This window comes from Balaenoptera borealis, assembly GCF_965194805.1.
Source record: "Balaenoptera borealis genome assembly, chromosome: 3".
In the NCBI taxonomy this organism is placed as follows: domain Eukaryota; kingdom Metazoa; phylum Chordata; class Mammalia; order Artiodactyla; family Balaenopteridae; genus Balaenoptera; species Balaenoptera borealis.
The window spans coordinates 153,653,953-153,677,699 of NC_138866.1; the positions used below are offsets into that span (position 1 = coordinate 153,653,953).

Genomic DNA, 23,747 nt, shown 5'->3' on the forward strand with positions numbered 1-23,747 from the left:
GTGCTGGTGTCCCCAAGGTCACATGCTTCTCGTTGGCCTCAGCCTGACACGTCCACACGCCCCACGAGGGTAGCTGGGCACACATCCTCCCCGCACCACGCCCCCCCGTGGCTGGACTGGGTCCTCTTGCTCCAGAGAAGTAAACACTGGGTGGGTGACTGACAGTCTCTGTGACGCTCCCCAGAGGATGCACCCCCCAGTCTGTGTTTGGAATAGGATGGGTGGGGGACTGCCCTGGCGGTCCAGTGGTTAGGGGGCCACGCTTCCACTGCACGGGCATGGAACTAAGATCCCGCATGGGCCAAATAAATATATTTATTTAATAAAAATTAATTTAATTTTAAGTAAGTTAATTTAAATTTCATTAAATTAATTTAATAAAAATTAATAAATATTTAAATAAATAAAACACATTTGTTAAAAAAAAGAAAGATGGGTGGAAAGAAAATATAGTACAGTCGCCAGTGAAAGCAACGAAACTATGATCATTAGCAAATAATTCATAATTTCCCCAGACGTTATTGGAAACTGTGCTTTGTCTTAGGATGTCTGGGATGTAAGGGAGCTCGGGTGGGGGCAGGCAGGGCACCAGCAGCAGAAGGGCTCCCCCGACAGAGACCCGGGCCACGGTCTCTCTGTGGCTCCTCGGAGCCCAGGCAGGGGCCCCCGTGCAGGCTGTGCCGTGGCCCCCGCTCGGGGCCCGTGCGCCTGCCCGTCTCCATTGGGCGCCCCTCCCCACAGGCTCAGCTCATTGCCCAGTCCATCGGCCAGGCCTTCAGCGTGGCCTACCAGGAGTTCCTGCGGGCCAACGGCATCAACCCCGAGGACCTGAGCCAGAAGGAGTACAGCGACATCATCAACACCCAGGAGATGTACAACGACGACCTCATTCACTTCTCCAACTCGGAGAACTGCAAGGAGGTGGGTGCCCGGGGCGGGGGGCACAGCTGGCGGGCCGGGCGGGGTCGAGCCTTCCTGGTGTGGGGCCCCTGCCTTCTCAGCGAGCACTTGCGTGGGAAACGCGGTGCTGTTGTAGGGAAGAAGCTGCTGACGGTCAGTCTTAAAAGGACCTTGAAAATGTGCCTTTTAATGCCGCTATTGGATGGGGGCTCAGCCCCCCGAGGTGTTTCTGGAAAGCTTGCAGGAGGCGTCCTGAAAATGGGGAACTTGGGGTTCTGCCCAGGGTGCTGGGAAGCCGCCCATAGTGAAGCCTTGGCAGGTTCCGGTGGGTTTGCTCAGGGGTCCTAGAAAGTTCTCCTGAGAAGAGGAGCAAATCCCTGGGGGTGGCCTGTACCCTAACTGCTTGGGAATGAGTGGATGATCCTGGCTTGTTGCTGAATGAATGAATGACAGGCAGCTTTCTGTGAGTGACCCGTGAGGCAGAGAGAAAATAGAAGGACTTTTCCAGACAAGAGCGGGGGCCGGGCTGGGTGTGCGTCTGGACTCTGAGAACGCGTCCCTCTAGCCTCCGTGGGTCTGGGAGGGTGGGGGACGGGAGCCGGGACACTGGAGCCGAGCTTGGGGCTAGAGGAGGGGGTCCGTGCTCCTGGTTCCCAGGATGGTTGGGTAGGTCCCAGGAGGGCTTGGGAGCCAGAGCTGGACGGGGCCAGGGAGCCAGCAGGCTGGCCGAGAGGAGGTGGCCTCGGTTCTGAGGGCAGGGCAGGCACCTGGCCCGGCTCGGGCTGGTCCTTCCGGGGTGCTGGGCAGAGGCCCAGCCCCCAGCCCCCATCTCAGGTGGGCCTCTCTTACCCTACCCATTTCCTTGCAGCTGCAGCTGGAGAAGCACAAGGGTGAGATCCTGGGTGTGGTGGTGGTGGAGTCGGGCTGGGGCTCCATCCTGCCCACCGTGATCCTGGCCAACATGATGAACGGCGGTCCGGCTGCCCGCTCGGGGAAGCTGAGCATCGGCGACCAGATCATGTCCATTAACGGCACCAGCCTGGTGGGGCTGCCGCTCGCCACCTGCCAGGGCATCATCAAGGTGGGCGCGGGGCCCCACCTCGCTATATCCTCGCCGCTTTGTAATCCCCCCTGACCCACCAGAATGCGGAGCCCAGAGAGACCCACCCAGTGACTTTGAACCCAAGACTGTACCACGGCCCTGACATCAGAGAGGGACCTGGGCTGCCCCAGGTGAGGGCCGAGGACCTGTAGATGTCGGGTGACCAGCTTGTCTTAGTTTGCCTGGGACTTTTCGCTGACAGTCTCACCTGCTGGGCAAACAGGGAGGTTGGTTCCCCTGCCCGGATCTGAGCTGGGAGGCTGCTCTCACCGTCTGACCCGTTAGCCTGCAGGTTCGGGAGGTGCAGACCCTCCCTAGAGAGGGTCACGCTGAGGGGACACAAACAGGTGGCCCCTGCTTGTCTGTGAGAGCCCCCCGGACTGAAGCGTTGGGCAGCCATCCAAGGGGACCTCAGCACGGTGGTGCCTTTGCTCTGTTCAAGGGTCCAGACAGTGGCTCAGCCTACGGGGGGCCATCTGTCCCGTGGCTCATTCCCTCCAGCCCTGCTGTGGTCTCGGGGCTGGAGGATGGGCCTCTGTTCTCCCTTGTCACTCAGAGATGAAGGTCCTGTGAGCGGGCTCCTGAACCTGGGGACCCAGTGGGTACCGTGTAGCTAGACAGACAGACAGACACAGAAGAAGCCTTCATCAGAGGTGCCAGAGGCTTGGCCAGCCGGGACCCTTGCTCTGAGGGCTGCAGCTCCTGGGGCAGTTTCTAACCTGGGCTCTGATGGGGCCGTGTGTGTGTGTGTGTGTGTGTGTGTGTGTGTGTGTGTGTGTTTGTGCGCGCGTGCATGTGCATATGGACACGTGCACAGAGGAGGAGCTCCCTGCTGCTGCAGCCACGTTCAGGCTGGGCCCCTTCACCTCCCCCCACCCAATCCCAGGACCATGGCCGCGGCATCCACTGTCCTCTGGGGCCTGAGGTCTCCCTTGGCCTGTCTCGGCACAGACACCAGAGCCTCCTGCTGACAGATTTCCGCTCTGCCGGCCACACCCTGTCCTCGCCCCACCCCCAGCATGAGAGTCCATCACTGGAGGATGCTTTGTTTTGAGGAAGGTGCCCCCACCATCTTCCCAAACAGGAAGTCCTCCTGCACTCAGCATGGCCGGGGCCCCTCCTGGGCACCACCAAGGGTGACCTGGTGCCGGTCTCTTAGTTGTGCACAGGGGCGCTCGGAGCCTGGCCTTGCCCCCAGGGCAGCTTTTTTTTTGGCCAGGTCAAAGGGCACACCAGAGCACAGGGGTCACGGCACGCACTGCCACCTGGGATTCCCGGCACCCCTGCATCCGGTCAGGGTGATGCCTGCATCCACGCACAGAGGGACACCGGGGCTGAGAGGGGTCTGCCTGGCTCGGTCCCCCAGCTCCCGGGGCTCTGCCCTGCCACTGGCTCACCCAGGCCCCTGAGGTTGTCCTCCCCGCGGCATCTGAGACCCACTGGGCCTCCCATTCCTGCTCTGCAGGGTCTGAAGAACCAGACACAGGTGAAGCTCAACATCGTCAGCTGCCCGCCGGTCACCACCGTCCTCATCAAGCGGCCGGACCTCAAGTACCAGCTGGGCTTCAGCGTGCAGAACGGCATCGTGAGTCCGCTCGGCCCTTGGCAGCCTCCACCGTGCACGTGGAGGGCCTGGTGCAGGGAGCTGGGGGGCAGCTCTCCGTCCCTCCAGAACCGCTCCTGTCTGATGGGGCAGGTCCCAGCCAGTGGGCACGGCTGCCAGCAGCCAGGCCAGGCAGGGCGGGCGGGCCAGCGTGTGGTCATGGCATGGGTCCCTCCAGCCCCGCCCTCGGCACCCTCGTCCCAGTGGTGGCTGTTCTCTGCAGACCCCTGCTCTGGAGTGGAGAGAGGAGCCCTCCCACCCCTGCAGTTGGGACCCGCAGCCGATGGCAGTGTCAGAGTCACTGTGTGCAAGACACCCACCCACTCATTCATTTGTTCATTCATTCATTCACTCATTCACTCACCCATTCAGAGTCGTGTGTGAGGTTCCTGAGCTGTGTCAGGCGGGGCCCCAGCCACTGAGGAGGCAGGAGGGCCTCCAGGAGGAGGTGATGCTGGGCTTGAATGAGTGCTGGTCTGGCCAAAAGTCTGTGCCTGTAGCTCAGGCCGGAGTTCTTCCCTCCAGAGTTCCCACCTCCTCTTCAACCTGCGTGAGCTCTGTTTCCTGGGTCGTTTCTCCTGCAAAGGTCCCAGTGGGCAGGGATGTGGCCACAGATGGAGGACAGAAGAGGGAAGGCCGGTTTCTTAACTAAGAACTGGCTTAAGATTGCTTAAGCCAGCCCAGAGTGCTAAAAAGCCAAGGAAGAGATTGTGCAGTGGATGGGGGTGGTGTCAGGTTGAGGGGGAAGACGCGTGTGTCCCTCCACGGTCACAGAGGGGGCACATCGGGAGAACGTTCTAGAAACAGGACTACAAATGAGACAGAATTTCCCCCGTCCCTACCTGGTGCAGGAGTGTGGAGAGTTTACACGGGGCCGGGGAGAGTCACAGGACATCTCTGTCCCCTCTGGGTTAGGGCGCACTTGCTGCTGTAACAGATGTTCCCCGGATCTCAGCGGACTGAGAGCTGATCTGTCGTTCAGGTCACAAGCCAGCGTGGGAGGGGGCTTCGCGCCACAGGGTCGCTCAGGGGCCCAGGCTCACCCTCCCCCAGGGGGCTCTTTGACCAGCAGCTGCGGGGAGACGGGGGCGTAGATGTGGCTCTTGCCATTTCTGTCTACATCCATCTGGCCAGACAGGGCTCAGTCACATGCCCCACAAACACAGGGCTGGCCGGGTAGGTGGTCCAGCTGGTGCCCAAGATGAAGAAGGAAAGGGTGTGGGTGCATCTGAAGCTGACGTTGGCCGTACCTTCCCAGCTGTGTGACACTGGGCAAGTCACTGAAGCTTTCTGGGCAGATTGAGAAAATCCATGAAGTACACCGAGACCTCCAAGGAGGGCCCACTGGGCCCAAACTCTGCAGAGAAGAAAGGCCCCTTGGCACCATACCCAAGCACAGGGGCCCGGCCAGGCTGTCTGCACCCCCTCAGAATTTCTTTCCGGGACATGGCATCTGCCCCGGGAGTTGGCCAGTTGGTGGTCCAGCTGGCACCACCCTGCCCGGCTGCTCTGCACACACATGTGCCCGGGGCCGTGCAGGAGGTTGTCCAGGGTCCCTGCCTGCAGCTGCTATGAGCACCGTGTGGATGGGCCTGGACACCAGGCCCGGGGAGCAGCTGGGCGGGCCTTAGACCTGCCCCTGACACCCTGAGCCACCATGCAGGGCCTGCCTGGGTGCTGCCCGCAGGACCTCCCTCCCTGGGGTGGGGGCAGGTGGGTGGTAGGGAGGACTGTCAGTGACCGGCAGCCCCTGAGATGGGCCCTGCTTGTGTGACCCTGAGGGCTGCCCCTGCCCTGCTGGTCAGCCTTGTGGGGCCCAGGCTCTCCCTCCTGCATGGCCCCGGGGAGCTCGCCATCCAGGTGGGCCTGCTTCATGGTCTTTGAAAGGTGCAGCCTCTGTTCCATTGCAAGCCTTGCAGGGGGACGGCGTGATGCATCAGGGCCGGCTTTCTCCTCAAGGCCAGGCTCCTGGGGGGTGGCCAAGGGCTTTGCCTGTTCTTGGGGCCTGATGCGCCCCACCCTCCAGCCCGACAGCAAAATCCTTCCCCTGCAAATACTTCCCTCCAGCCTGTTCATTTTAATCCTCACTACAGCCCAAGAAGGAGCATGGGGACTGGTCAGGAAGCTGGGGCACAGAGAGGTTTAGTAACTTGCCCTGGGTCACACAGCTGGGGAGGCCGTGGGGACCGAGGTGGGGAAGGGGGAGGAGGAGACACAGGGAAGGGGGGCTCTACCTAGAGTTTTGTGGGGGCTGAATTCAAGCGAGCGGGAGAGGAAGGGGAGGCAGTGGAGAGGACAGGTGTGGGGTGGCCTGAGTGTGACCTGGCCCTGAGCTTTCCCTCTCAGAGATGGGGGAGGGGAGGCTGGCGGGGGTGCACCCCTGGGGAGGTACAGGAGGGGTCTCTGCGGCAGGGGTGTGCGGGGATGTTCCCAGGTTGGTATGAGTGGCCGGGAGGCTGAGGCCAGGGGGGCTTCCCAGAAGGTTTGAGGGTGTGGGGTTCAGGGTCACAGCAGATCTGGGGTCTGGAACTGGGGAAGTATTACCCCCTGATTCTGAAGGCAGCATTGCCAGGCTGCCCTTCCCGCGTCACAGGTGTGCACACAGGGGTCCTGGTGCCGCCCACTGCTCGGTGCCTCTGCTGCTGGTCCAGGGTCCGAGTCCCACGGTGCATGCGCTTGGGGCCAGCTGTGGACGAGGAGCCGCGTGGCCCCCAGCGCCACCCGCCCACCATCTGGCATCCTGCCTCTGTGAATGGGGGTGCGCGTGCTAGGGGCCAGGAGGCAGGGGCCGTGGTGGCTCCCGGGGGCTTCCTCGCCCTGAGAGCACCCGGGAGGCCGTGGCTGGAGAGCAGGTGGCGGAATGCCAGGCCGGAGGTGGTGTTTGTCAGCCCCAATGCAGACCTGCTGCCGTTTTCTGCCTGATGCCTCCAGAAACGTTGCCTGTGGCAGGTGCCTGCTTAAATGTCTAGGGTGAGCAGTTAGGTGAAGTATGTCCCAGCGCTGGGGCGTCAGGTACATCTGGGTGCTGTCAGGTGAGAGGTGAGGCGAGGGGCCCTCTGCATGGCTGTCAGTGTGCGCACACCGGTGCGTGTGTGTGCATGCGTGTGTGTGTGCACGCGCACTTGGGTGCGTGTGTTTGGGGGCTGCCAGCCTGAGCACTGGCCCCGAGGATCTCAGTGTAGCTTGTCTTTTCTTTAAAACAAGAGGCCCTGTGGCTGAGAAGCTGGATTACCTTGTGAAATCTGCCCCTCTCTCCCCCTTTTCTTTTGGCCCCGACTCTCTCCTAGAACATCTGCTTTTCCTGTTTTTGTTTGCTTTTTTTAATTGTGGTAAAATACAACTAACGTGAAATTTACCATCTCAACCATTTTCCAGCGTGCAGTTCAGCAGCGTTAAGCACGTTGACATTGTTGTAGAACCAATCCCGAGAACTGTTTCCATCAACAAATCTGAAAGTCTGTTCCGGTGAACACTGACTCCCCACCTCCCACTCCCCCAGCTCCTGGTGACCAGCGTGCTACTTCCTGTCCTGTGAAGTTGAATATGACATACTTAGGTACTTATGTCATTGAATATGACGTACTTAGGTACTTATGTCATTGAATATGACATACTTAGGTACTTATGTCATTGAATATGACATACTTAGGTACCTTATGTGAGTAGAATCATACGGTTTTTGTCCATCTGTGACTGGCCTGTTTCACTCAGCAAAATGTCCTCAAGGTTCATCCACGTCGTAGCATATGTAGCAGGATTTCCTTCCTTTTTAAGGCTGAATCGTGTTCCATTGTGTGGAAACGCCCCATTTTGGTTGTCCGTTCCTCCACTGACGGATACTTGGGTTGCTTCTACCTCTTGGTTACTGTGAACCGAGCTGCCGTGAACATGGGCGTGCAGGACTTCTGGTTCTCCAGTCTGTCTAGTTCCGTTGCTGCAAGACTTGTAGGCCTGCTGGGGCGTCTGTCTGGGGTGTCAGTCCATCTGTCTGTCAGTTCTAGGAACCGGGAAAGGCCACCATCCGGCCAGCTCTTCCTGCAAACCTGGGGCTTCCCTCTAGAGCCCGTGTCTGTGCATGGGTCTGGTTAGGGAGGGCATCCCCTGTCCCCACGCACAGATGAGGACGCAGGAACAGGGAGCTGAAGGGACCTGCCCCAGGCTCCCCGCTGGGCAGTGGCGGGGCAGGCGTTGGCCTGCACGGCTGTCGTGGGGAGCTTGCCCTCTGCCCGTATCAGATGCTGGAGTGCGCGGTCGGGGTCAGTGGGCGAGCGCACCTGTGGACCTGAGCCATCTGTGAGCTGGCAGGGGCTGTCCTGTTTGCATCTAGGGTCCCGGGTGTCAATAACCAAGCCACAGAGGTGCCTACAAGGCCCGGTCGTGGCCAGCCAGCCGCCTTTCCTCCCACTGGGACTGCAGGGCCCGCCGAGCCCACGGATCACGTGCGCCCCGCAGATAAGTTCCCCGCGTCCCTGGAAAAGTCTGCTGACCCCTGAGTTAGTCCTGCACAAGCGCTTTTCCCATTTTCAGCTTCATTACGCCCGAAGTACAAGGCATTCATTTGCAGACAGGCCCCAACTGAGCCAGTTAACGCTCCTTCTAAATGGACCCCTCCTCTCTGTTCCCACAACACCATGGGAGAAATCAGGACGTCCCCAGCTGGGAGACACCAGCGTTCCTCCTGAGAGGTGCACCCTGAGAAATTAGAGCAGCCCAAGGCCCTGGGTTCTGGGGGCACGCCTCGTTTTGGAAGGCCTGCCGCCCGCACACGTGTGTACGTGCATGTGTGTTTGTGTGTGCCTGTGTGCAGGCATGTGCCCACATGGCCCTCTCCTCAGCACTTTCTGCTCCCCTCCTGCCCCCTCTGCCAGCCTGGCCCCCCAGGTTCCAGCCGAGGTCCCCTGCCGGGGTCTGAGTCCATTGTCCTGGCAACCCCCTCTTAAGGTGCAAAGCTATTTTCTCCTTCTCCCTGTCCCCTTCCCGTCTTTACCTTCTGTCCCCAAATCTCCACCACAAGGGGAGACGCTACCACTAGGGACTTAGGGAAACAGCGCCTGCTACGGGGTGTCCCAGCTCCCATCAGGAGCACCTGGACCCTGCCTGACACCTGCCAGGTCATCCTGAAGCCTGGATGTTCGAAGAGCCAGTTACACTGGGCACAAAATGCCCTTAAATCATCTGGGTGGGGGGCGGGGGGAATAAAAGTTAGTACTGACAGGTAAGCAGAGCCTTCACAGCACAGGATGGGTGCTCCCCTTACTGGAAAGTGGGTGGTGGGGTCAGCCCGCTTCTCTTTCTCCACCCTGAGTCCAGTCTGGCCCAGGTGCCTGGGGTCCAGGACCCTGGCCCACTCTGCTGTAGGAGTGGCCTCGGGCTGTGACATCAGCCTGCATCTGTGTCTCCTTCTAGAAGAGATGGATCCTGAGGGCTGGGAGGGACCTCGAGGGCTTCAGGCACCGCACTGGGATTTGCACACACACACACACACACACAAAGAGGATCTGGAAAGACCACAAAACAGATGACGTGGGAGTCCTGCAGGGGTGCCAGGGCCAGCCTGGGGTCAGTGGCCTTTCAGCCTATCTCAGCCTTCAAAAGTTGCCAGGCCAGTGCCGAGGGAGAGCACGGGCAGGTGGGGTGGAGGGGTCCTGTCTGGGGGTGGAGAGTCAGCCCCTAGCCAGTGGAGCAGCCTGGCCAGGGCTGGGAGGGGAAGGGGCTATGACCCAGGTAGGGGCCCCAGGCGGGGGCGGCGTTCAGCACAGGGCGTGGAGGAGGCCTTGCAGCGTTGAGCCTCGCGGTGGGAAGGGAAGAACACCAGGTCTGGGGGAGCGCTGGCTGTCCTGCCTGCACCTGCGCCTCCTGCGGGCAGGCCGACCCTTGACCTTGTAGGATGCTGACCAGAATCATACGAGGACCCCTCGAAGGCCCTAAAAAGCTCCTGGTGGCATTTTTGGGTTGAGGAAACCGTACAGACCAAGGCCTCCGTGGGTACAAGGAGGCTGTCAGGTGATGCGGGGTGTCCCCCGGACACTCGGGGGACAGGGTCCCACCAGCCTGGGCCTCTCCTCCCACCAGACTCTGGGCTCGGCCTTCCTCATCCTCCAACACGTCTGGTACAGGGCAGCCTTCAGGCAGGACGGCTGGGGTACTGCTGCAAGGGGCCCAGGGTAGAGGTGCCTGGCGGGGGTGGACAGGGGAGACCTCCAGTGCGGGTGTGGTTGTTCTCGGGCAGCCTCGGCCCCAGGGACGCTGCCGTCTGCCCTCGGCTGGGGGTGGATGAGAGGCCTGGCGCCCTGCCTGCTCCCTCCTGCCCCAGCCTCTCTCGCTGCAATGCTTTCATCCCACCCCCCTCCCATGGCTCCCACCAGGTCCCTGGGACCCCCCGGGTGCAGCTGCCCCCCCCGCTCCGCTCTCCATGGGCCCTGGGGCTGCTCGCCCTCCCTGCTGTCTGCATGGACCCCACCTTCTGACACCCAATCTTTCGTGGATCTCACACACATGGGGGCTGCATCATCTTTCCATTTGTCGGCTGGTGAAATCACCACCTCCCTGTGACTGGGGGAGCAGTGACCGGCTTCACTGGAAAGAGGAGCAGAGTGGCTGCTGGCGGATCTGCCAGGATGGGCTTTACCTGCACACCTCCCGGCCTCCACACCCCTGACCCAGGAACAGAGGCCCCGGGTGGCTGGGGGGGGGGCAGATTCCAACCAGGGAGGGCGGGTGGGGGGGACGGGTCTCCCATTTTCAAACACATTCCAAACCGTAACCTCCCAGTTGGTGAGTCAGCAGACAGCATGTAGGAGCGTCTGCCCTGGGGCTTCATCCTGTGTGTGATTGATTCTCCTCCCTGTCTTTGGGAGCTGGAGGCGACCGGCGAGCGTGGCGGGGACCCTGTGCTGAACCGACCACCCCCCACCCCCCTGTCGCTTAGATCTGCAGCCTCATGCGCGGGGGGATCGCGGAGCGGGGCGGCGTCCGCGTGGGCCACCGCATCATCGAGATCAACGGGCAGAGCGTGGTGGCCACGGCCCACGAGAAGATCGTCCAGGCGCTGTCCAACTCGGTGGGAGAGGTGAGAGGTCACTGCCCGAAGCCAGAACCAGGCTCTCGGAGCCCAGATGTTTCCATGGCCGACATCTAATCCCCGAGGGCGTGTATAAGGTGCTGGGGAAGCACCCCAGAGCAAAGCCTCCCTTCTTGGGAGAGCCTGTCCCTGTGGGGACTTGGGCACGTCTGCTGGCTGGCGTGCTCCCACCTGGACCTCCGTGAGCCTCTTCCAGGGGCTGCGTCAGCTGAGCACGGCTGTGTCTCCCACGGGGGAGCCTGCTGCAGGCGGGGTCTGGCATCCCCTCCTCACCCCGGGTAGCTGTGGCTGATGGGATGGGGGTGGGCATGCGCAGGCCGGCCCTGCTGTGCTCCCCTCTCCCACTCTGCTGGCTGTACCCCGCCTCCTTTTCTGCTTCTTTCTGGCATCAGTGCGATGCCATGCCAGCGTGAGGGTGGACGGGGTACAGAGCGGGGAGCTCAGGAGGGAGCAGGGTACCTCAGCGGGGGACGTAAGATGCTGGGAGTGGGGCTACCAGCCCAGTGCTGGGAAGGAGGCCTCCCTGGTGCGGGGGTGGGTGTGTGTAGGTGTGTGGGAAGCGGGGAGTCAAGGTGAATGCGTGAGTATCTCCCTGGGTGAAGCCTGGGTGAGAGCAGCGCAGAAGGGGCAGACAGCGCCGAGAGGCGGGTGACATGGGACGGCTGTGAAGGCAGTTGCCGGGCGGGGAGTTTAGGTTTGATTCTGAGGGTGGTGGGGACCCAGGGGCTGTGTGGGGAGAGGGCACGGCTTCCTCTTTGGAGGCTGGTGGGGGGAGTAGGGTGCTGTTCCCTGAGGGGCCTTCGGATCATGTCCGGTCAGGACACCTCTCCTGGGGCCACGTTGACCCACTCAGTATTTTGTGAAAGTCCCAAGGCCGGGGGAGGAAGCCTGTTTCCCTGCATGGGTGGTGGCAGACAGCGGCTCTCAGGAAGGAGGGGGCCAGGTAGGCGCCATTAGCCTCCTCTTACAAATGGCTTCAAAGAAAGGAAAATCCAATTGTCCTAAGTAGATGCCTCGAGACAGCCGCCCCGCTGGGGCCATCAGCCGGGCGGGGGAGCTGGGCTGGGAGCGGGAGAAATGCGTCCGACTGTCTGGACCTGAGGTGAATGGGTACCAGTCAGGCTGGACCTCAGGCCTGGGGTGTGGGAAGCCGTTCAGCCTGGGTGGACCTCGCGCTGGACTGGCTGGTCCTGGGAGATGAGCTTGTCTGCCTGTGTTTCCCATCATCCCTGAGCACGTTTGGAAAATGAGTCACCCGTCAACTAGACCTGGTGTTTTGCTGGGCCTTGGGGGTGGGTTTCAGATTGAGGAATTAGAATTAATCTTCTGATGGGAAAAGCCATCGCAGGCTGATGAAGGAGCAAACATCTAAGTGGATCAGACAGATCCTGGTGTTGGGGGCCAGCGGGGGAGCCTGGGTGACAAGAAAACGCTTCGGCCAGACTGGCCATCTGGGTTGGTCAGATAAGGCCTGAGAGCGGCTTGCCCGAGGAAGGGCAGGCCCGGGGGGTTGGCTGCGCGCCCCTGGGGGTTGGCTGCACCTGCGGCCGCCTCTCCCTGGGCGCTGGAGGTCTGCCAGCCCACCCCCTAGAGCCGTGGTCGCCCACAGGGGCTTGAGCACGGCCGGGTCCTGGGCTAGCCTGCGGAGCAGAGTGCTTAAAGGAAGCAGAAGCAGAGCCTGGGGCCCAGGCGGGATTTAGGGTATGTGCCCCCCACGGTCGGCCTCTCCGGGCAGCCGTCTCTGTGCCTTGCTGGCGTACCCAGCCTCTGTGGCGCCAGGGACTGAGGTCAGGCCCCAAAGGCTCATTTGCTAACTGACCCCCAGGGGCTGGGGGGCTCCAGGCCTCCGCCTGCAGCACACACACTTTGTGTGTGAGCCTCTGGGTCTCATGCCGAGGCAAAGCTGGCCCCTTGCAGTTTCCAAGGAGGCCTGGGCGCCCCAGCCTGCCTTCAGCTCAGTGCACAGTCAAAAGTCCAACTTTTCATGCACCTGGTGTCAACTTGAGCTGAAGGGAAAACCAGCCCTTGACCGCGTGTAAAACCCTCTAAAGACCTGGACGGGGCGCCCAGGTCACAGTCTGCGCAGTCAGGGTATGCTTTCTAAGCCGCCATCAGGGGTGATGACCATGGTGTCGACTTAAAAAAATGCACAACATGAGAGTTGTGAGTTGTTTTATTTGGGGCAAAATGAGGACTGTAGCCCGGGAGACAGCATTTCATATAGCTCTGGGAAACTGCTCCAGAGAGGCAGGGGGGAAGGTCAGTATACATGTGATTTTGGTGAAGGGGGAGTACATGCAATGGAGCACATATTTTTTGCAGAAGGTTCTGCTAGTCTCATGAAGGTTACTGCTAGTCATGAGGAGCAGACATCACCAGGAAGGATTTCAGTGTTTTTCTAGATATGAGGAGACACGAGAATTGGGCTCAAAAAATCGGCTCCTGAAAATATCAATCTGAAGACCTGTTCTCCCAGTTTTTCCCAGAGCACAGAGGGCCTCATTCCTGATCTCCACCCTGAATTCCTTTCAGGGGGTGTTGAAGGTCAGCAGCTGCAGCGGCACCTGCTTTAATCCTTGTAGAGGTAGATGGCAAGTGCCCATGACAAGTGCCAATTTGTTGTTGACAGCATGCAGGTCATTCTTCCTCCCCTCTGGACGCTGGTACTTTACACAGGACACGCTCAGGGGACTTGGGCATCGCTGGCCTCGCATGGAGGGGACGGGGGTGGGGAGGTGGAGGCAGGGAGGGCTGGGTCAGCCCCTCTCTCTCATTGGCAGATCCATATGAAGACCATGCCTGCCGCCATGTTCAGGCTCCTCACAGGCCAGGAGACCCCGTTGTACATCTAGGCTGCCCGCCTGCACCCCAAGGAGTGGGAGCCGGACCCAGGACCCGACCCCTGAACCCACAGCCCACCCGAGGACACTGGCTCCTCTGAAGGGCATGCCCTCACCACCCACTTTTTTTTTTTGGACAAAAAGGGGTCTTTATCCAAGGAGAGTCACAGGAACCAGTCTTTGTAGAACAGTCACGTATTTTGCCACATTCTGAATTTTCTCATTGCGACGGACAAGGGTTTGTCTGTACGTCCGTGTGGTGTGGAGCCGTGGAGGGCGAACGTGGGTGCCCCCGGATGCGGCTGTGCAGGGAGCCCCTCGAGGACAGCGCGCTCCAGGGGGCAGCAGCGGTGTGCCCCGCCCTCGGCTGGGGCTCGGGTTCCTGCGGGGAGGGCGCCCGGCTGCCCCGATGGCTGAGTGTGGACAGCCAGCTCTCAGGATGGGACTGGTCACTGAAGTTGGGGGACACGTGGTTGTATTTCCCGAGAAAGGAGACATCCCGGAGTTACATAAATGGTGATATCCACAACCTCAAAACTCCATGCCTATTTTGACAACATCACCATTTTGACTTTTATTTGACAACAAACTGCTCTTCAGACGTTAGGATTTTCCGACGACCCGTGACCACGTCCGCCTGTCCTCTGGCCCCTGGACGCCCCTGGCAGCTTCCCACACAGGCCGGCGGCCTCATTACAATTTCTGTCTACACACACGCATCCACACGTGAGCTCCCCCCTCGGAAACCAGACCCTCCCCAGACACCTGGAGCCTGCTGTCCCCGGGGGCCCGCGCGTCCGGGTGCCGTCGCCGTGAGCAGTGTTCCAGTGCGTGTAGGTCAAGTGCAGCATAGTCTAGATCCGCCCCGCAGAGCTCAGCGTTCACGATGTCATTTTGTCCGGAAGTCTCTCTCTTTGGCCCAGGCCTTGAAGAATACACTGTGACTTAAGAAGCCTTACCATGCAGTAACTAAGCTCTAGGACCACTGGATGAGGATGACCTGTGTGTTGCATGCAGCTGACCTTGGGAAGACTCGCTAATACCACTAATAAACCTGAGGTCATGATGGAAAGCTGTCCGTGTGGCTGGTTTGTTGACGGAGAAGTGGCTGACCAGCTTTGCTCTAACTCCGCCCCTCACAGCCCGGCTCCAAGTGGGGGCCTCCCCACCAGGTCTGAGGGCTCCAGGCACCATCCCTGCAGGAGACAAGCTCCCGACTAATGGATAAGGGAGAGTGGGAGGCTCAGGCTTCTCCTGGTTCAGATGGGAATCATCTCTGGGAGAGGTGTGTGCGCGTATAGTGCAGAAAGCCGGCCCACCTATAGCCTGGCTCCTTCCCTGGGGCCGTCCTGCAGACCGTGTCGCCTGATTGCAGGACTTGGCAGTGCTCCCATCACTGACTGTGTTCTGTGGTCACCGTCCTGGTCCCGGTGTCCCCTGGCATGGGGAGGTGGGGTGAGCATGGGCTCTGGTCAGAAGCCCTGGGCAGTGTTCCAGCATGTTATCAAGGGACATTGGGCAAGCCGGGCCCTTTCTCTGGCCGGGATCTTAGTTCCATGCTGTGAGCCACTAGGCAGGGATGGCCCACACCCTGGGGTGAGAGCTGGAGGGAAGGGGCCTCGGCTCAGGGGGGCCCAGGGGTATGGCCCTGCAGCGCCCAGAACGAGGCAGGTGAATGGGCTCCGGAGAGGAAACCTATGGCTAGCAGATGACGGGGGCAGGTGTCCCGTCATGTGATACACATTTAAAAAAAAAAAAAAAAGCTTTAAGCCAGGGGCCTGCATTCCTCCCAGAAGCTGGGGACATGTTCCACAGAGGGACAGCTGTGGGCCGGGTGCCTGCCTGCTCCCCTCACACCCCCAGGGTCTGTCTCCAGAAGCATGTTAGGAAACACAGTCGGGTGCCAGGGGTGGGTCACGCTCCGTGGTCGGTCGCCCGGCCTGAGCCCTCGCTCGGCACCTGGTCACCAGCAGTACACACGGCTCTCGGCATCTGTCTGTCCCGATCAGACCTCAGAGACACAGAGGCCAGAAATAGTTTTTATTAAAACACTGATCATTATGAAAACACCTTGAGGTACATTAAATAAATACAACCTGCCAGTTGTACAAACAGGCTTGAAAACAATTTCCTATAAATTCTGCCTTAATAGCAGCATCTGTGGATCAATACAGCTGTGGGGGAGAAAACATCCATTCGAAATAAGCTTTCTTTTACGTGGTTTGTTACACGCATTTAATTTGTATCATTGTCATCAGCTGAAGGAGCCCTTAAGTCCTTGTGAAGGATAAGCGCCCCCGTTTGCCATAGAGTAGGGGTCCGGAGCTCCTCCATCCCAGCATCCTTGTGGTCCCTGGGTGGGGGTCTAATGGCAGTGCCAGACAGGCACTGGCCCTGTGCTGGCCCTCTTTTTGGTGGGGGAGGTCCAGGAGAGCGCAGGCCCCGGGCCCTGTGCTGGGGGCATCCTGGGCCTCGGCTTCCAGCGCAGCCCATGGGGACCTGCCTGCTGATGTGTTAACGAGAGCGGGGAGACCAGGGCCGAGCAGACGAGGGCGCACCAGTGATGGGGGGACACTGCTTTTCCCCTTGGCCATGAGCCGACACAGCCTGGGGCTCAGGGTGCTCAATGCCGGGGCCGCTGGTTCCCAGGTGCCGCTGAGCAGAGTGGGGTTGAAGGTACCCAGGCTGCGGAGTCAGACCCTGGCCCGTTGCCAGGCACCTCTCTCTTCCCAGGACCTTTCCTGGGAGCCGGGAGCCTGGGCCCTGCAGGAGCCGACGTGGCCCTCAGAAGGTGCCAGCCCAGCGCTGTAGAACTGGGTACAGTGTACTCACCCGCAAGATAGAGATGCTGTGAGAACAAGCACAGAACTGAGCATGAGAACGTGTGTGAGGGCCGAGCACTTGAGAACGGCCGGCCGGTGGGCTTTGGGCCAGAGCACCAACCTGCACCCAGGTGGAGGCACAGGCTGTGGCAGGTGCCCGGAGGCAGGAGACATGGCCCCCTGCAGGGAGGGGAAGCAAAGGACACAGAGCACCAGGCCAGGCCTCCTGGAGGTCACCCATCCCGCTGCAGAGTAACAATTCTGAAGCCCGTGAGGTGGGGGGCGGACGCAAGGGCTGGCCTTACTCTAGAGGCAGTCTGTCTGAGACCTGCAGGCTCGGCCCAGGGCCCTGCCGTGTGAGCCCCCAAACCTGACGTGAGCCCCCCACCCAGGTGAGACCCCTGCAGCTTGCTAAGCTCTGGCTGCCACCCCAGAGACGCCTTGATGCAGAGGCCAGGGCGCTGGGGCCGTTCACGCTTTGCTGGGAGGCTTAGGGGAGGCCTCTTGGAAAAACCATCAATTTACTTTACCTGCAGAGAGATTTACTTTTGGGGACTTCAAAAGCCCTCAGTTGAGAAAAATTGAGTAGAGATTTCCCGTTTTATAGTTTGGATAAAGTGCTCACAAATTCTCCTCTGCGATGTCTCAAGCGGAAAAGTTCTGGCTATCATCACAAGGCCTGATTTATATATTGGTCCAGCTCTCACCTCTGGATGGCAGTGACCAATGATAACATTAGGGAAGCAAAGCGTTGGCAGCTGACTGGCACCGCGGGCTACCTACCTTGGTGTCGAGGGGCTCCTCGGGGTGTCTGGGCTGGAAACACCCCTACGAGCCCTGTCCCTGCTCCCTCCACACACCCCAGCACACTGGATACGGGGGGCGGGGCACAGCCCTGGGCTGCTGGACACCTGGCAGCCTCCCAGCCCGCCCCCGGCACTCCGTGTTGGGCCGTGGGCTCTTGGTTGAGAACTGTGGTCTCCGGCTGCCTTGTCCCACGCAGGAGCCGCCAGCCACAGTCCAGGATGGCACAGGTATCCCCGTGGCTGCGGAAAGTCCTTGAGGACAGCGCTGCTCCAGGACCCTGGCTGGGAAGCAGCTGCTGCTGAGGTCGCCAGAACAGGGCGGCCCGGGGGGCCAAGAAGGTCCAGGGCGCCCAAGCTGCTGTGGCCGAGAAGGCTTCTGCGCACCCAGCTCGAGGTGCGGTGGTTCACGGAAAGAAGCTGTCGACAGCTGGCATCTTCCAAAGCAGATGTGGCTGCTGCCGCCCGGCTGGGGAAGGGGCTGCTCTGGGTCATCAGAGACCCCTTGAGGCCAGTCTGGCGACGGCAGACGTGGGAGAACCCCGGGGGCTCGCCATGGGGGCTTATTGTTTCGGGGCAAATAACCACTCAAAGTGCTCCGTGCTGGGCCGGTTAAAGAGATTGCCAGAGAGGAAGCTGGGAAAATGCCCTGGGGTGGGGAGAGGCAGGGAGGGGTTTCCCCGGGAGAGAAGGTGTGGGGATGGGGGGGGGACGTTCCTCAAAGCCCCTTGCCACAGGGTGGCCGGGCCCCCCTGGGGAGTCCCTCATTGTATGTTTGTTCACAGGGTGGCCCTGTCGCCCTGCGGGCATAAGGCTGGACCCCGGCTGCCATCTGGGCTAGAATGACTTATTTTCTTTAAAATCAGCCTCTGAGAAAGGGTTGATCATTGATTCAAACCGCAAGGGGAAATGGGCTCGTTGCCTGATGACTCCTCTACCCCTTTAAACACTAAACTAAATCGGGGGGTGGGGACTAGGGTGCGGGAGAATCCTGCTCTTCCATGGCGCCGATTGTGAAGATGCTTCAGTTTCTTTAGCTGCACGCGTGTCCCCTGCCACTGGATCGCTGTCACGTGGCTAGTTCAAGGTGCCACCTGCCTGACAACAGGGAAGAATTCACGATGGACACGAGAGAGCCATCCACTGTATCACTGGGACGGGCAGGAAGTGTCAGCCCCCAGAAAACAGCCGATGGGGTCTCCCTGGAGGAGGGAACGGCCTCCGCCGCTTGAGCCCCCCGGGCAGCAGCCTCTCCCCACAGGCCCGGCGTCCCCGGCAGGGACTCTGGCACCAGGTCTGTCCATGTCCACATCCAGACGGAGGCGCCTTCACAGCGGGTCCAGGACACGGGCGCTGAGGACGGCCTCCTCCACGTGGCACTCCTCGGAGGGGATGGCCGAGCGGGCGGAGCCCACCACGTGCCTCACCTCCACGGGAAGGGAGCAGCTCGAGTGTTCCAAGAACTTAGCCACCAAAACCCTGGCATCCGCGTAGGCCTTGCTGTCCACTAAGGAGTGCAGCCGCTCTTTGGAGACTGTCTGTAAGGCCTCTGGCTTTAACCGCTGGTCCGTTTTCCAGGCATCTGGTTCCCTGGGGGGTGAAAGCTGGGGCCGACAGGCACAGGCAACCATGACAGAGTGAGACAAGGAAGCTGAAAACCAAGGGAAAATGCACAATCTGAAAACACCCGACACAAAACAGAAGGCAGCCGTCCACTAACTTCTCTGAAAAGCAAACACAGCGATGCTTGGGACAAGCTTTCCGCTGGGATTTCTGTGTTCCCCACCTGGCCCTCGCTTCGCATGTCCCCTGGCATGGCCTGGCCCCTCGCAGCCCTGAGTTCAGCCTGCAGTAACCTAGAGGGGCCGCAGCCTCCTGGAGCCGAGGGCTGGAGATGGGAGGGCGAGATTCGAAGCCGGCCAGTGAGAGAAGGGCAGGGCGGGGCAGGGGTCTCCATTCTGTGTGCCTCTCTGCTGGAATTCCCGAGCTCGCAGGGGGGCTGCCCCTTCTCAGCCTTCCCCAGCTCAGTGACCTTCGCCCTTGTGGGTTGGGTGGCATTTGGAGACACGTCTGCCTTACGAGCAGAGCTGGGGGTGGCAGAGGGGCAATGAGAGCCCCCTCCCCACGTCAAGGGCAGAGACAACAGCCACCTCTCACGAGGCAGCAGAGTCGCCCGAAGCCCAGGGCCTTGTGCCCAATGCTCCCCAGGCCAAGGGCAGGGAAATGGCACCAGCTCCCAGCGGGCCTCGGCCGCTCCAGATGACCCTCCAGAGAAAGCAGCTCCGGGCGGTCAGCTGTGACCAACTCGCCAAGGACCAGATTAAGACCTGGTTTGCTCAATCTACATTTCAAGTCACACAAGGAAACACGTTCTGGGTGGTCTGGGGTATTTCTGGTGGCAGCGAGCACACCTGGCAATTAAGCATGTGAAACTGTGTAAGATTCACACGGGGGCCCGTCTCCCCTCCAAAGAGAATCTCATAAATACAGTGACACAAGCAGCTGTGTGGTGTTAAATCAGCTGTAGCCTCTAATACATCTGCCAAGAGAGCAGGGGACGGAGGGCAGGCCCATCTTCCAAAGCCCAGAGATTTGGGACATCGTGTACCTGGGTGACCCTGGGAGGGGGCTGTGTTTAGACACAAGGCAGCCAAGGACCTCTGGTCACCCCTGCCCCCCACACTGTGGTTATCAAAGGGTTTCAGAAAAAGAGCGTCTCACCGGTTCCCCGTGCAGCCCGGGACAGTCCGGCTTCAAGATCTTGGCTGCAGGATGGGGGGTGTGAAGAGACATTGCCTTAACCAGAAAGAGAATTCAGTTAACACACAGCCGGGGAAAAGGAATTCCCGATAACACCGTAGCAGCCCTCCTGAGGATAAGAAATGGATTTCAGATGCAAGAGCAGCAGAGGAAAACTCCTGAATTTAAGCCAGCCGGCGCCCAGGTGGCTCCCACCCGGGGCAGGTGGCGTCCCCAGGGCCCGTCACTTCCTCAGCGTGGCCTGGGCACAGGGTAGCAGGCCGGTGCCACCGACAAACCCAGTGTCCCTCATCCCAATCCCCATCTGCATCTGGGGGTCCGGGCCCCCGGGAGGCACGTGCACAACAGTAACTGTCACGCAGCCGAGAGGAGGCTGAGGCGACAGGGCGGTGAGGCGGATGCAGGGGTGACGACTTGTAATCAAGCCACCGCTGCTCTGCAGGTCCATCCCTAACCTGTCAGGGTTTGCGGAGCATGAACTTCACTGGGTGCGGGGGGGGTGCAGTCATCAGGGAGCCCCGTTCCGGGAGTGTTGGCCCTAACAGGGCGAGAGACAACTGAATCAGGAGTACACCAGCCGAGGGGCATCTCCAGGAGAAGGTTCTGGCAGAGGCGTCTCGGAGTGAGTTGGCAGGTGGGTGCAGCAGGGCAGGGAGAGGGATGCTGACCGAAGAGCTGCAGAAGCAAAGCCCAGCATTCCCAGCAGGGCACCTCCGGGCAGCTGCCTGTGAGTGTTGCCGGCTCCACAGGGATGCGGTTCTGGGGCGGGACGGGATCTAGTCTACTTGGGGTCCAGCTGGACAAGACCACCGACCAGTCCAGGCAACACTGGCCTCCTCCAGGTTCCTTCACTTGTGCTATATGGACAAGTCCCCACAGTGATGGCATTGTGGCCAAGGGCTCACCAGCCTTTACTGGCACAGACCCCGCCATCCTCCCGCTCAAAAATAGCAACCCGGGAGGAGATGGGGGTCCTCCTACTTCAGGACGTACAAGACCCCTTGGGGGGCTGGTTGAAGTGCAGATTCCTGGGCTGCCGGGCGCAGGACTCTGGTGCCAGGTCCCCCGGCCTGGGAGGGCATGGGCCATGCTGACTTCATGTGGGCGACTCTGACGCAGCTCTGGGCCACACGCTGAGCCGCGGCCCAGGGCGCCCGCGAAGTCCTGTCGAGAACACACCCGTGTCTGCCCCGGGCGGCATCGGCTGGCGGACACCCACGTCCGCAGCGCTGTCACTGAGATGCAGCCACACCTCGCGTGGCGCTGGGTCCCACCAGACCGCTCAGCAGACACCGGCACGTCCCACAAGTGTGTTACCCAGGCTGGTCCTGGGGGCAGAGCCACCCCGGCTGACAGACAGATACAGACTGTGGGCCCTACCCGACCCTAGGACCTTCTCGTGCCCCAGAGCTGGTGTGCAGCCCACAGGCTAACGTCGGGGCTGGCGGACCCTCCTGGAAGGCTGTCATCACCCCAAACCTTTCCTCCTCCCTCCCGCCTTCCTGGCCAGAGCAGCAAGCCTGGTGGGAGCACAGCAGGGGCCCCAGACTGTCCGCCCCCCTTATAGGCTCTGGACATCGAGACCACATTCCCCGCGTGGCCCTGAGGCAGGGCCCAGGGCTGGACTCCACTCCCGGGGGGCACTGAGGCTTGCAGTGTCTGGGCAGAGCCAGGCACGCCCTGGGGACACAGGGAGCTGGGCCAGCTGTACCTGCCGCCCTGGATGCGCACGAGGTGGGGTCGCTGGCGGAGCGGGCCATGCGCCTGGGACCTGGCCGCGCCCGCGTGCCCTTGGGGGCGCCCTCAGGGGATGTGCGGCGCGGGTGTGGGGCAGGCAGCGGGGCGCCCGTGGGGCCGTCGGAGGATGGGCGGCTCAGGCCCGGCGTGGCAGTGCCCTCGGGGGCCAGCAGGCTGGAGCTGTCGGCCGGCGCTGCAAGGCAAAGGACACGGCGTTAGCACTGGTGCTGGGCAACTACCAAGCCGCCCCCACGAGGGACAGCGCCACCCACGCGTCCGTCCGCCACCCAGGGTCCTCCCAGGGGGTGGGGGCAGCCCACCCTCCAAACTCCAAACCTGGACAAACCCTGTCATCTTGCGGGCGTGGAAATCCTGCCCAGGCTGATAGTGCCCTGTGTAGAAAGGATGGGGGAACCAGACGATCCCCCAAGAATCATTCCAGAAGGGGTATGGGTCTCCACGAGAGACTCCAAGTCAGAAACCAGCCGCATCTCCCATCCAGGGCATCCCCTGGGGGGTCTGAAGTACAGGAAGGTGGGGGTCACGTGCTCAATGGGCATGGCCCATGCAGAGAGAGGTCGGGGCTCTCAGGGGCCCCAGGGCACCCCAGCCAGGCCTCGGTGCCCACCCCACGCAGGGGGTGCAGCTTGGGCCCAGAGTGCAGCCCCTCGTCAGGCAGGTGGGATAGCCCAGCCCTCTGAGAACAAACCTCCCTGCAACTGTGCCAAAATGCACATCCTCAGTCCAGCCCTGCCCAGCTCCGAGGGTGGGCCCGGCCATCAGGGTTTGAACAAGCCCCAGGGGATTCTGATGCCCCGAGTGTGAGAACCGCTGCTCTGGACTGGTCATGTCATGCTGCTTATGCTGGGCTTTACCCCCTGCTTCTCCACAGGTGGCCCCTGGGGTGGAGGCTGGACCAGAATCTGTCTAAACAGGGTCTCCAGAGGACCTGTATGCACATCAGGGCTTGAGGAGCGCTGCCCTCTACCCTCTTCTCTCCCATCACCAGACCACCTCAGGGCCCCCCTCCCTAAGGCTCCTCACTGCCCCCCTCCCCCCACTGAAGTAGATGTTCAAGGCGAGTGGCCCGCCTGGGGAACATATGGTAAGAACCACAGCAGCCTGAACTCTTACAGTGGGGGAGGCTTTGAGATCTGTTCCTTCCTCCCCTTCCTGTGGGTCCTGGGGGGAACTTCTCTGCTCCCAGGGGCCCTGCGAGCCCCACATCTGTGCACATGTCCCATGCCCAGGGTCCACCCAGTCACCCCCAGCCCACAGCCGAGGAAACTCTGCTGAGAGAGGGCGGGGAAGAAGGTGGCAGGCCACCGAGTGGGAGCTGGCGGAAAGCGGACCCATTCCGGAGCACACGTGTTCGGCGCCCCCCCCATCCCCCACTGTCTGCCGCTGCCCTCCTGAGAGATGCTTTGAGACCATCAGTCCCATGAGTCCACCTGGAACAACAAAGATGAGCCAGACCTCACATATCACATGCAAAAAAACAAAAAAAAAATTCTTCAGGACCATTAATCCTTTTCTTCTTTAAGATACCCTAAGAGGGCTTCCCTGGTGGTGCAGTGGTTGAGAGTCTGCCTGCCAATGCAGGGGGACATGGGTTCGAGCCCTGGTCTGGGAAGATCCCACATGCCACGGAGCAACTAAGCCCGTGAGCCACAGCTACTGAGCCTGCGCTCTAGAACCTGTGCTCTACAACAAGAGAGGCCGCGATAGTGAGAGGCCCGCGCACCGCGATGAAGAGTGGCCCCCGCTTGCCCCAACTAGAGAAAGCCCTCGCACAGAAACGAAGACCCAACACAGCCAATAAATAAATAAATAAATAAAATTTAAAAAAATGATACCCTAAGAGTAGAAGAAAATATGGGAGAATAAATCTACTGCCTTGAGGGGGAGAAAGACTTTGTAAACATGATAGAAACCATAAAGGAAAAGCTTGACAAATTTGACAACAACAACAAAAGCATGGTAAACTTGTGTACGGCAAAGGCCTCATTAACAGGCTTCGAGAAGCAAAGCCTGAACTGGGGAAGCAAACCTGCCATAAATAGAAAAAGAGTCACTCTTACACATTTTCTCTCTTCTCT

General features: G+C 60.5%; 2 protein-coding genes across 19 annotated transcripts in view; one reads left to right on the plus strand and one right to left on the minus strand.

Moving 5' to 3' along the window:
* The window catches only part of APBA2 (amyloid beta precursor protein binding family A member 2), a 232,770-nt gene extending 218,172 nt beyond the window's left edge, over positions 1–14,598 (plus strand). For 6 of the 8 annotated variants that reach the window (XM_082386045.1, XM_082386044.1, XM_082386046.1 and 3 more), the window contains 5 exons: positions 742–921; positions 1,769–1,981; positions 3,468–3,587; positions 10,534–10,674; positions 13,467–14,598. In XM_082386045.1, the coding sequence (XP_082242171.1) occupies positions 742–921; positions 1,769–1,981; positions 3,468–3,587; positions 10,534–10,674; positions 13,467–13,538 (726 nt within the window). In that variant the 3' untranslated portion in view covers positions 13,539–14,598. The remainder of the gene's footprint in view (positions 1–741; positions 922–1,768; positions 1,982–3,467; positions 3,588–10,533; positions 10,675–13,466) is intronic. The other 2 variants (XM_082386050.1, XM_082386051.1) reach the window with 1 other exon arrangement.
* Positions 14,599–15,523: 925 nt separating this feature from the next.
* Positions 15,524–23,747, minus strand: part of ENTREP2 (endosomal transmembrane epsin interactor 2) — a 396,616-nt gene continuing 388,392 nt past the window's right edge. For all 11 annotated transcript variants that reach the window (XM_082386093.1, XM_082386091.1, XM_082386089.1 and 8 more), the window contains 3 exons: positions 21,623–21,841; positions 19,873–19,947; positions 15,524–18,802 (listed from right to left, as the gene is read on the minus strand). In XM_082386093.1, the coding sequence (XP_082242219.1) occupies positions 18,480–18,802; positions 19,873–19,947; positions 21,623–21,841 (617 nt within the window). In that variant the 3' untranslated portion in view covers positions 15,524–18,479. The remainder of the gene's footprint in view (positions 18,803–19,872; positions 19,948–21,622; positions 21,842–23,747) is intronic.